General features: G+C 45.9%; 1 protein-coding gene across 4 annotated transcripts in view; it reads left to right on the top strand.

Annotated features, from left to right (window-relative positions):
- Nucleotides 1-13,256, top strand: part of EPHB1 (EPH receptor B1) — a 463,546-nt gene that overhangs the window by 152,960 nt on the left and 297,330 nt on the right. For all 4 annotated transcript variants that reach the window (XM_019512860.1, XM_019512884.1, XM_019512876.1 and 1 more), the window contains one exon: nucleotides 3,691-4,372. In XM_019512860.1, the coding sequence (XP_019368405.1) occupies nucleotides 3,691-4,372 (682 nt within the window). The remainder of the gene's footprint in view (nucleotides 1-3,690; nucleotides 4,373-13,256) is intronic.

Genomic DNA, 13,256 nt, shown 5'->3' with positions numbered 1-13,256 from the left:
TGTATCAGCAAGGATGGAGGCATTTGCCTCCCTGAGGGGTAAGCAATTTCTCTGGACAAGCTCAAGAATAAATGCCCGGGCACGTGTCAGCACCAAGGTGCAGTGGAGAGCACCTCCAGCGTACAGAGCCACCCACCAGCAGCTCCCCAGCCTTGTACCTACGTGCTCCTTGTGGGGCAAGAATGACAGCCTGCATTCATCTGACAGCTTCAGATAATCACGAGTGAGGCACCAGGATAATGACAGCTGAATAGCACAGCTACTGTTGCTATGGTTACCTGCCAAACTTTGCACCCGGGCTTTCTCTGCTGTGTGGTGGTGGTAGCGAGGTGGCTCCCGGGGTGGGAAGGGGAGAATCCAGGGGGGGCCGGAGCCAAGAGGTGCAACAGTCCATTATACTCTCTTTAAATCTCCCAGCTGGAAGTGTTTTAAATCTCAGCAGACACGCAGAGGAACATTGTTTTAATCCCCAGCTCCCTGTGAATTATTTAAAGGGATCTTGTTGAAACAATGAATTTGCCACTGTTAGCATGTCAACAATGGCAGCTGCTGTGACTGCGGCTCAGGGATTCCCCTCCAGCAGGGGTGGTGCTACTCCATGCCCGATGGCAGGCTGAGAGGGGGCGGTGTGGTTGGCTCCGCGAGTATCCAGGCTTGGAGACACGGTGTATCTCAATTTCAGTGTCTCTGTTGCAGGGCCCAGCTCTCACCTCCTTCCCTGACACAGCCCAGCGTGGCAGCATGAACAGGGAAGTGCGTTTAGCAGCATGGGAGGAGCACGCGTCTCGTACACCTAGCTGCTTAGCAGGGACCCTGTTTGTTCGAGTTTGCCCTCCCACCTGCAGCCTCACCTCCCACCCACTGTTCTCCCCTCCTCGCACACATTGCTCACTCGGGCCATGTCTGTCCCACCTCCGTGTTGCACCTTAATGCAAAGGGTGCCCTGCCCACTCACTCCCACGCTGCACATGCCAGCTCTTAATGATGGAAGGGGCACTGAGCATGTGCCCAAGTCTGAGACTGTCTCAAGGATGCCTAATGGCACATGGCCACTATTAATCCTGGCCTCCTTTCTGGGAGTTTCATAGTTGCTAGGGGCAGGAAGGGACCTTACAGATCATCGGGTCCAGCCCCCTTGCACTTGGGCAGGAAAGACCACTGGGGTCAGATGAGTCGGTGCACATGGAGTGAACATGGGCAGGGCATGCTGTCCAGCAGCCCATCACGGTGGAGGATGATGTGTGTGATTTGTATTTTAGAGGGTTTGGGGTTTCCAGAGACAGATATGTGCATCTCAGTTGCTAATGTACAACGCCCCTTGTTCTAGTCACCTCTAGCAGGTGCTTAGGGACTCCTACTCCTCTACTGCTGCTGGGTGGTCTTTGCTTGACAATCTGGCCTTCTCTGTCTTCACTGCCAGAGCCACTTTTGCAGTCAAGGTCTTTCATAAAGAGGCAAGCCCAAATCTGAATTCTGAGGCTCCATTCAAGACTCTCACCTCAGTGAAATGGGGGCACCATGGGAAGGCAGTAGAATTGGTGTTAGAGACAGAGCTCATTTCCCCAAGGTACATCATGAATAAAAGAATATCAGCCTGGGCAGTGATGTTGGCGTGTGTGAGAGCAACTACAGATTGAAAGAAGAGGCCATTTCCTTTAGAGTTTGGCAAAACACCAACCCTGGAGCTGATAGTTCACAACCAGGCAACTACTAAAAGCTAGGTAGCCCATTATCTGAAATTAATTGGATTCTGGCTCACAATGCAAAGCCCAAAATGATGTGGTAAACAATTCTGATTCAGTAATCCAGAATGAACTCGGTTACTTTTCTCATGTAAATTAAGTGCTCTGTTATGAAAGGATACTTGGTCCAGTCAAAATAACATATTGTTCAAGGCAGAGAAGTAATATCTTTGTACTGTTTTCATGGCATGCCCAGGAATAGGATAACAAGTGAGAGGACACATTATTGGATGGAATTGTTTGCCACCATCTACCGCTTACTCAGTTAGCATCCATTAGTAAGAATGCAGCTATGCCACCTTGAGCTGGGATCTTCGCAAGCTTAAGCAGAGTTAGACCTGGGATAAAATTTACTGAAGCACTTAGTTGTTGATGAAACAAGATCCTGTAAGAATTAACTAGTACTCCGGTCCCTTCACCAATACTGTAGCTTGCTTGTGCAAATACTAAAGAAAAATATTGATTTGACAGGGGAGCAGAAGTGAAGAATAATGTGTAATACTGTGATGCTACAGGGATGCTATATACTGTACTATAAACTCTTCCTTTCCCCATTTATATTGTTACATCACTGCACATATAAGGTACTCCAGCATTTTGTAATACACCCTTGTATATGTGTATGTGCACCCCCCTCCATTTGTATAGCACATAAACACTGCCACGTCCATGGTAGCATGTAAACACTGCCATATGAGTAATGCTGTTACAAATGAGAAGACTGTAAACATGGATTAGTGAAGATGAATGGATTATGAGGTTATCAATCTGTCTGTAGGACTAATGTCATCATAGGCTATTCACCGTTTGCTGCTGCCCCTTAATTGAAATCGTAGTCAGGGTTATCCTGATGCCCTTTTATGAATCTGATTGCAAATCTGCACTCTGTCTTTCAGTTTTGGTGGTGCCTTGCTTTATTTATTTATTGCTCATGAAAGTGAGACTGACAGCACTACATATAGCAATGGGGCCTCTCATTTTTTCAGAGCCAGATGGTGACCGCAGCTTAATAGAGAAGTATGCTCATGCACCACTCTCCCTTCCAGTCACAAGTGAATGGCCCATCTCTCCTGCTATTTAAACATAAGCATCTGCAGAGATGCTACAACAATTGCCTGCATGGATTAGGCATATTGCTATATTTTCATACAATTTAGCACCTGGAAACAAGGAAGAAAGTAGCTCCGGGCAACTATCCAGCTCTCTGCAGATCACCAGCAAGTGGTCCTCCTCAGTTTGAGAACCTATGGCTTCAAGCTGTTCATAGTGTGAACAGAATTTTTGCCTGGTTTCTTGACATAGATCTGCCATCCATGGTTATGGTAACTCATTGCCTTTGACAATGTGAAAAAGTTCAAAGCTTTGATGTGAGGCAGCCTGATATCCTCTTCAAGTGCTAGCAGCATCAACAAGGCAAGGAAATGAATAGGATGCAGTGTAGCCTGAGTTAGGACCGAGGAGATCTGCAATCCTTTCTATCTCTGCCATAACCATGGGGGCGACCATGGGTAAGTCACATTTGCCTCTATCTGCCTCAGTTTCCCCAACAGTAACATGGGGATGATACTGTTGATTTCCTTTGAGCTTGGAGGTGTATGCTGCCCTTCATTATTAAGTTGAAAAGAATTCCGGTTTTTGTGTGTGTGTGTGTGTGTGTGTGTGTGCGCGTGTGCGCGCGCACATGTATAGCAGGAGCTTTCTTTTTTTGCTTTTAGAGTCAGGGTTTTGTTTTCTGTTTGCTTCCATAAATCATGAATCTAAAATACGGTTTTCTCCTGTGTTTCCAGAGGTGAAAGCCAAATGCGCTAATCCTCTGAGCCACTGACTCTCCCTCCCTCCATCCCCACCCTGAATTGGGAGTGATTAAAAGGCGAGTAGGTTAAACTTCCACTATTGTGCCTGTTCCACTGCATCCTTCTTATTGTCCATTTCTGTGAATTCCACACAGTGGGAAGAGGTCAGCGGCTACGACGAGAACCTGAACACCATCCGCACTTACCAGGTGTGCAACGTCTTCGAGCCAAACCAGAACAACTGGCTCCTCACAACATTCATAAACCGACGGGGCGCCCACCGCATTTACACTGAAATGCGCTTCACTGTGCGGGACTGCAGCAGCCTCCCCAATGTTCCTGGGTCCTGCAAAGAAACCTTTAACCTGTACTACTATGAGACAGATTCTGTCATTGCCACCAAGAAGTCAGCCTTCTGGACGGAGGCACCCTACCTCAAAGTGGACACCATTGCGGCTGACGAGAGCTTCTCCCAGGTGGATTTCGGTGGCAGGTTGATGAAGGTGAACACAGAAGTGAGAAGCTTTGGACCTCTCACCCGCAATGGCTTTTACCTCGCCTTCCAGGACTATGGGGCTTGTATGTCATTGTTGTCAGTCAGGGTCTTCTTCAAGAAATGTCCTAGCGTGGTGCAGAACTTTGCCATCTTCCCAGAGACTATGACTGGGGCAGAGAGCACCTCGCTTGTGATTGCACGTGGCACATGTATCCCCAATGCTGAGGAGGTGGATGTGCCCATTAAACTGTACTGCAATGGTGATGGGGAATGGATGGTTCCCATTGGGCGCTGTACTTGCAAAGCTGGATACGAGCCTGAGAACAATGTGGCCTGCAAAGGTAAGTCAGTGCTTGGTTTGGACATTGTTTTATGGTCTCTAGCTTTGCTAACAAAGGGGGGCATCCTAGAATTGCTTCAGACTGAGCAGTGCCACTGCCATTCAGGGAATGGCATATTTCTGGCTGCCACAGAAAGGGAAATGGAATCTCTTTCAGGGATTACTGGGAGATGTGAAAATTGGACAGTAGATACCTTTGCTTACCTTTAGTTGTGCCTATGTCAGGCATCAGGGACTGCAGATTGTGAAGAGCTGTGCACAGGATCCTCCCTCCTGTTTCATCCTACAGAAAACAGCCTACACATATGTGGCCTGTTTCCTTTTCAACAATCTGGGTGTGAGGCACATAAATAACTCCAACGCTTTTCAGAAAAGCAAGTGCCTGCTCCATCCATATGCAGGCAGGGAGCACCCTGTCACACCACCTGGAGCAGAACTGGGGGAAGAAATGGTAGTTCTAATGGAAAGCATACAATAGGCACCAGTCTTCATTGTGCATTGCAGAGTGAGCAGTAGGAAATGCATGGACTTTCAGCTAATTTGACTGATTTAATGCTGTGTCCATGCTGTGTGTGTGTGTGTGTGTGTGTGTGACAGTCTTTCCTGGTGTGTGTGTAATATTATAGTGGTTGTCCTTACACTCCTTTTTCTACTGCCATGTTCCTGGTAAGGACTGTGCGTGCATACATACACACACTCCTTACCAGGAACATGGCAGTAGAAAAAGGAGTGTAAGGACAACCACTGCATGTGACCCATGTATTTTCCCCCTTCCTCAGCAAAGTAGGGTCCAATTTATTTCACCTGTGTCTCACCTAAAAAGTTAAATATAAATGCTCTTGAACTCCTTTTGCATACTTTAGACTCCCAGTGAATGTTAAGTGGCCTTTCCCTTCCTCTAGGGGTGTGGAAAGTACGTATTAATGTTAAATTGCAGTCAGCAGAGGTCTGCTTCAAATGGTGGAAGGCTGCCCTCTGTACTCATTGTTCCATAGCCACAGAAGGGTCTTTTTTTCCAAAATGGACATAAACCTGAGAGCAAGGCATTTAGTGAGGGAAACCTCGGCTTCTGGTATAACATCAACAAATATAGATTGTGTTTTTAGTTTCCCCCCTCTCCCCCCTTTAAAATCTGCTTTAACTCATTATTTTTAGTGTGTTTATAAGAACTTTGTAGACGCTCAAAACAAGAGCTCCCAGGATTAATTGCTCTCCACCTGGCAAACTGATTTCCTCCCTGGAGGCTACCGGGACATGAACCAAATCCCTGTGAGTCCATGGAAAGAATCGTGTCAACTTCAATGCAGCTCCAATTTACACAGCTCCCTTTTGGTTTGACTCCCTTGTTTGTCCAGCAACATCAGGGATATCAGTACAGCCACGAGGATGGACATTTTCATCAAAATCCTGTTGCAGATCCAGGGGGATTGGCGCGTTTTATTTATCAAGACTTAGCAGCCAGCATTTGCTTTTCTTAAACTTCTTCAATGCAGTGACGGTGGATTCAGGGATAAGACACCATTTAGAGGAAGACAACTGAGACAGGTTGTACTTGAGGCTTGAACTTCTTGACATTGTCCTTTAAACCACTGCGTTGTTGTGTTTTAAAACACAGCGCGCACGTGGCCTGTGATTGTTTATTATTGCCCAGGCCACGGCCGGGCGGAAGGAAATCAAGCAGCAGATCATTCCCGCAAAGGAGCCTGTGCAACAGCTGCCATACAAATACAAACCTCTCAGAAGCAATGTTTGTGATTTCTTGGCTTCAAAGGGCTGCGGAGGCCTGCGTTAGCCGGCTGAGCCCCTTTCATCTTTCTCATTATTTCCCGAGCGAAGCTGCAGGAACCAGAACAAGCCTTGATTGGTTCTGATTTAAATGAAACTCTGGGAACAGCACTCTGATTCTTTCCGTTAATTGGAACTTTTCTCTCTTTTTGGGTTCTACCATCCATGCTGTCAGTTTGATACCGCCTGCTGGAAGCCTCTGCGGGGTTAGATTTATAAATATGGAAATCACGCTTCCTTCTTTTCATCTCCTTTTTCTGAGTTTTTTATTAATATTTTCCAAAGTTTACTCTGGTTTTTTTTCCCCCCTCTGTAGCTTTGCTCACCATCTCTTCCCCCAAATTACACGGTACTTTAAAGCGGCTCATTTAATATTGCTGACGGCCAAGGGACAGAATTTTCAAGTACTGGGCATTGGGGAATGTGTTGGTATCACTGCAGAAAAGCTTTGAAATCCAAATGTTTAAATTAAAATCTATTTGCTTAATGCTCTAGTCAGTCCCAGCTGCCTCGAAGCTGAAGTCAAGCTCCTCGTGCTTAGGCAAAGAATATGCAGCTAGCACACCTTGACATTTTCATGCTCTCCAGGCCCTGCCTAGGGATGATGTTGCCTGAGCTACATGGGACTGTGGTTGCCTTTAATGAAGATGCTTAGGGCTGTATTAGGTAGAGGTTGTCAACTCTCATGATTTCATCAGCAGAAATGTAATTCTAGCCCTTGCCGGAAGCAGTGATGCTAAAAACTCCTGCACTTGCATGATTTTTGAACATGCCAGGGGGAAAAAAATACCTTCTCTGGCTGGTTGCAAAACCCTCTCTAACTAGCTGCATTCCTCCTTTCCCTGCCTCTTGGAGACATGCAATACGAGCTGTAGAGATGTCTCCCAGGACTGAGGAGTTCTTGGATTTGAAAGTGGGAGAGGGAACAGCTGATGCCATTTTCATGAGAGAGGAGAGGAGATGTGGCAGAAGAAAAAGGCAGAGTCAGTAGCCCTTCTTCCTTTCCCCTTTCCTCCCAGGAACTATATTTTAAGGGGGTAGATGTGTGGCTGGGAGGCAAGGTTGAGAGGGTGGGCGAATGCATAAAAAACTGCTAGATTGTGTATAGAAAAGCTGACAGTGCGGATGGTTGGACATGCTGGGGGAGGTGCACAACAGGCAAAGGGGTAGGCCCCCAAAGTAGTAAAAGTTATCTCATGATTTGGGGGGCCAAGCTCATTACTTTGAGGAGCCTTACCTATGATTTTTGAACTCTAGGGGCTGGCAGTACTGACTGTGCAATCATGTGTTTTATTTGCAGTGTTGATCAAACCCTGCAGCCTGTATAACATTTTCAACAAAGGTTCTGGGCAAGCAACAGGGACAAAGCTGGGACTCAAGCTGTGAAGAAATGTGTTTGCCCGTGTCTGTAGGTGTAGCTCTTTTCTTTAATAAACACCTCCGATTTAAACTGGGCTGTGATTCGATATATCATAACAAGGCTCACAAACTATAACCAGGCTTGATTCTCTCGGCTAGTTTTTCACCCAGGCGGAACTGCAGTTTTTCACTATGAAAAACTACCTTCCTGTCTAGCAAAGGGGGAGGAAATCATCTGATACACTCCAAGACCATTATTTTGCTAAAAATCTAAAAACAAATATGATCCTTCATGTTTGTATGCAGCTTCATGATTTCCAGGTTACAAGAAGTTTGGGGAGGGCGTGCAAAAGGTAGTTTTTGTGAAGGGGAAGAATGAGGAGTTGAGCGTTTCCAAAGGAGATGGATTCCAGCTTATGCTGTGTGTTTGCATTCATAGGTCTATGGTCCTACATCTCGCCATGTAGTATCTCTGTGACACTTAAAACACTCATCTGAGAAAAAAGGAATTGCTCTGAGTAAAGGAAAATATTGAGCCCATAGTATAAGACCCTTCGTTGCCCTCAGAAGCAGAGGTATACAAAGCCTGTTGCATATACTGTGCATGCCACAGTTTTATCCAGGACAATTTTCCTCCCCATCATTGATAGACTATTTTGCTTTGCTCAACGAGAACAATTAAGCTAGGCTTTCTAGAGAACGTCACTTGTGAAATTTAGGCCTGCATAGAAAATAGAGGTATAACAAGTTTCAGCACCAGGACTGTGTTGGCCCAGGTAGTTGCAGCAGCAGCCTCCATTCTTGTGCCTCCACAAAAATAGTGACTGGGCTGGTGCCTTGGTCATCCTTCTCTAGTTATGCTAATGATTAGAAAATGCCATTTCAACATAAAAAGAAACGTTTGTTGTTGCTGGTGCTGTTTTGTAATACCTGGCAAGTTTCTATCTTTTAAAAGAACCTGCAACTTTGGGCAAAAACTTGAATAAAACACTGAAACTAATAATTTTATTTTTCCACAAGTATGCAAAGAAGAATTTTAAAAATAGCTCATTCCCTCCTTTTCCCCCCCCCAGTTTGATTCATTAACTTCTAGAGACATCAGGGATGCATCACGTCTTTGCATCCTGTAACAAAGAAGGCTACATTTGTGAAGTGCACGGTGGGGTCTCTGTAAACTTTGTTTTATGCTTTGCTTGTCTGCTTTTTGGACAAAATGTCTCTTTTCACTGAATTGACATGGCTAAAAGCTTTCTGTATTCATGTCCAGGCTGGAATTTCTGGTTAAAGATAAAGGGTGAGGGAGGAGCAAAGTATTGGAGTGTTTTACCTGGAAGAAGAGTGTTTGCACCTGAAAGCTTTCAAAGAAGAATTTTTTCCAACTATTTTAGTTGGTCTAATAACGATATTGGTTTACTCAAAGAATCTTGTCCACCTGGAATGTGGAAGATCTAGGTGTAAGCTGCTGCTCTGTGTCTTTGCTAAGGGAGAATGGGGCCTTAAATGTGGATCTCCTCTGTCCCAGCTGAGAACAGCTCAGCTGAGCCCTCCTCCTTGGGCTCTAGGATCAAGCTGCTTCTGCTCCCAACCTCTCTGGCCCCATAGATATTTCATGCCTTTCAATACTGTGCCCCAGCTTCCCAGGAGGGGTGGTGAGTGATCCCACCCCAGCCTGGCCTGATGGTCATTGCCCTCTTCTGGTTTGTGGGAAGTGCATAACTGTTTTGGGGTGTCTGTCTGCTCTTCCACAAAGTGTTTTGAAGGGGCCAGAGTTCATCCTGATGTGGAATGAAAACAAACTCCGACACCTCAAAACTTTTCACAAAACAAAATTTGTTTTCCAGCCAGCCCTGCTAGTGGCCCATCGGCTTGTTCGAAGTGAGAGTTTAGGAACATTAAGAACCACTTGGCTGCAGAATATTGCTTACCCTCTATCTTTACAGCTTGTTTCCTTCATGCATTTGACAGGGGTCATAATTTTGCAGAGCTGTTTTCCAGGGCCCTGTTATGATGCTACCAGAGTACCTTATAATCTCTTGTGTGATTACTCTCATAGCACCCCTGCACAGATGGGGTGCAGAGACAAGGGCCAGAGAGACTTTGGTATGGTGACCCTCGGCATCACTTCACCTCGCTTTCAGGGGCTGAGATTGGGAGCTGAATTCACAAGGCCAGGTTTTATGGTGTGAATGGGGAGAGCTAGGCCTATAGGAATAGGATTGGCAAGAGCCAGCATGCTGAGCCAGGGATTGCTAAGGCAGCTGGTAGCCAATGCTGAAGAGAAGGTTGCCCTTCAGATCCTGCCTCTCTCCTGCATGTAGTCCTGGGTTAGGCTTCTGTGTGCAACTGAGATTTATGGTCTGAAATCAGCTCTGAGCGTAGGTGTGTAGGTCATTCATTTCCTTATTGGCAACCAGTATTCTTGTCTCTAGGAAGGCCCAACTGTTGATGCCACCCTGCTTTTACCAAGTAGTCTAGGAAGTACAGTAACCCAGGAAGAGGGAGATGTAGGTTGTGCTTCTTGGTTTGTTTTAGGTGTTAGATTTGGGAGCTGAATTCACAACCAAAGTTATGTAACGTGAAAAGAGAGATCTTAGATCTGCGAGAAAAGTGCTGTTACCACCAAGTTGTAGGCCAGATTGCTATAAGGGTATTCTCCACCCTTCCTGTTGAAGTTGAATCACTCCATAGAAGGATTCACAGGGCCTGAGAGATCAAAATCAAGGAGGAGCTTGATTGTATCAATGCAGGCAGGGTTTTGTGGATTGCTCGCTTGGATAGGTGCCCAATTTCTACCAATGTTGCACTTCCGGCACTTTAATCCTATTTTGAATCTGGTCTTCAGTGATTCACCAAGGTTACACAGGAAGCTGGTGCCCAAGGCATGGGATTGCATCCATACCAACCAAGGCTCAGGGAAGCACCGTAATGACTGGACTATCCTTTCTCTCGGTGTATCCTTTTATTGGCTTGTCCTTTTGTGCAGTAGCATGATGACAGGTCTCTTAAACAGTATGCAGGGTGGAGTGCATAATAACCCACTTTTTCCTGATCCTGGAAGACAGGATTTGCAAGTCGCTGCATCAACAATACTGAACAGGGACACCTGTCTAGACAGGGAAGGTGAGAAAGGAGAGCCCTGGATGTTTGAAGAAATGAACTGTATGCGTGAATAGTGCCTGCGCCTCCTTTTGCTTGCCCTGGCAGGGAAAGCTGAGTGGGCACAAAGACTGAAAAGGAGAGTTTAAGGAGGGTGTGGGGTGAAGCCAGACCCTCAGGTGAACTATATAGTCAATGGAACAATGCTGATTTTCATCAGTTGGAGATCTGGTGTATTTGCCTTTCATTAAGGTGCTTTTCACGAGCCAGCCCTTGCATGGTTTTGCAGATGTATTTGTTCAATAGCTGATTTTCAGACTGAGCAATAATTGGTCCAATTTCTTGCAATATCCCCAGAGGCTAGATTGTAATTTGCCTTGCATTAGGTATACACATTGTACGTTCCTGTTCCAGACTAGTGGTAGGTTACTTGCCCTTCGGAGCAAATCTCAACTCTTGGGAGTCATGATTCCTTCCTTGGTCTGCTCCTGGGGCAGTTTGTATTTCAGTATTACCTACATACACCTGTCCAGACCAGTATCCAAATTACTTTTCTCCCTGCCTCAACTCAGTTGTGCTGGATGGAGCATAAAGGAGGAGGAGGGCTGGGGGCTGGGATGGAGAGTCACCTGCGTGGGAAGAGGAGTGACAGTCCCATACAGTACTTTCCCCAAGGCAGCTTGGGATATGGTTGTGAATGCAGTGCCTGGTGAGTGTCACTCTCTTGAACAGTGTCCTAAGGGCAGATGTAAGTGAGCAACTTGAAGGTTTTGACCCTTGAGAATGGTGTCTGCCATTTCATCTCCATGCATCCCAGCTTGTTCTCTGGCTTCTTGACCTTCACCCCGTGACATATTTATAGATTTTGTTCCTCTCAGCCAAGTAAAAGTCTTCTGCTGCAGCTCTTCCACTCTGAAGCATTCAACATAATGTGACACACTCCTTCTCTCCCACCCAAAAATCATGAGACTGACTTAAAATCCACAGCTTGTAAAATAATATACTGTGAGCCTTTTAATTGCTGTCTGTTTTTTTAGTCTTTAGGGGGTCATGTTTTCAAGCTTTTTTTTCTTCCTGTTTGCAACCACAAGGACTACAAATGTATTCTGGCTGACACAGAGAGCTGAGCTCTCATTACTAAACCGTCCCAGCCCCCCAAGGCGGGACCCTCAAGAAAAGTACCAAATATGGCAGGACTTAACAATAAATCGTGAAAGTTGGCAACGCTGTGATTCTGGTCATGCTTTCACCCTGGTTTTTGCCCAGTGTAGCTCTGCTGACTTCAGTGGAGTTGCTCCCGATTCACACCAGTGTAACCGAGAGCAGCGTTGGGCCCCTCCAACCTCTGCGTGTCGGGAAACTGTCTGCACATATGGCATATTCTCCTACTTGCAAACTCCCAGGAGGTACACGAATCCTGACATCTGTTCAAAGCTTCCGTCAACCTGAGCAGCTGAGATGAGCCACTTAATAAGCCTGGGGGAATTGTCACTAAAAATTTCTGGTATTTTAAGGCTGAGAAAATGGGCTTAATTCTGCTGCTGTGGAAAAATAGGCTTGTATTGTTTAGCTCCTTCTCCCCCTGTTTCCCCCCACCCTAGAACAAAAGCTGCAGATATCATGGGGCTATTAGACCAGAGCGGTTTCATGCTGACAGCCAAGCTCAGGGGGCACTTAGGGAGCCATTAATACCAGCTTTTATCAGCACTTAGCCGCTCACTCAGAGTCCCTAAGTGAAAGGCACAGACAGAGCGCAATCTTCATCGGGGTATTTCAAGTCCCTGGGAGATTAGCATTGTGTTTTAGGGTCAGAGTGATTTGGGTCATTACCAGTGTGACACGAGGATGAGAATAGGAGCAGGTTCCATGTTTGTCTTTTCCCGGCTATTTCACCTTCAGTATTTCGAGCCACCCAGCTCATTCTGCTTTTGCTCAGTTCTGCAGCATGGAGGTTTACAAAGCAGGCCACCGGATGGGATTTCTTTTTGAAATGGGAAACAGGCTCCAGTTCTCTGAATGCTAAGCAGTGGTCTTGTCCCATGGGTAATGATGCACCAGGATGTCCAAGCCATGATGCAGGCCCTTGTTTGCTGTGACAAGGTGACTCTAAAATCTGTGCGATTGCTTTTGGTTTATGTACCATGCACCATGACACAGCCACACAGGCTTCATAGCCTTCTAGTCAATTAAAAAAAACTGGAGGCTTTTATTACATACGGAGTGAATAACTCAATCAGTGTGGTATCCCTTGTGGTGCTCTGTTTTATATTAAATGCATTAATCTCACTGTCATGTCAGCATCTACCTGATTTTGTGCGGTCAAGGTGGAAGTGGATAGGGAGGTCAGGTAGGAAATTGCATGTGTGGTAGGTGGATAGAAATAATTGAGGGTATTAGCTCATGGGCAATCATGAGATGTAGTTTGGGATGCTGGGGTAGCACATTAATTGGGTGTTTGCTCACACAAGTGAAAGAGTTAAGCATGTTAGCACTGAAGTTGTCATAACTAGTTTTCAGAGCCAGTTCCTCTTTGGAATAGATACTCTTTTGAAGGATGGGATTGAGGGCACAGTTAGCAAATTTGCAGATGACACCAGAATGGGTGGAGTTGCAGATACTTTGGATTACAGGTTTTGGATTCGGAA

The sequence above is a fragment of the Gavialis gangeticus genome, unplaced genomic scaffold, assembly GCF_001723915.1.
Source record: "Gavialis gangeticus isolate Ggan-Ray unplaced genomic scaffold, GavGan_comp1, whole genome shotgun sequence".
Classification (NCBI taxonomy): domain Eukaryota; kingdom Metazoa; phylum Chordata; order Crocodylia; family Gavialidae; genus Gavialis; species Gavialis gangeticus.
Note: the sequence above shows the minus strand (reverse complement) of the source record. Positions and strands in the feature narration are given on the sequence as shown.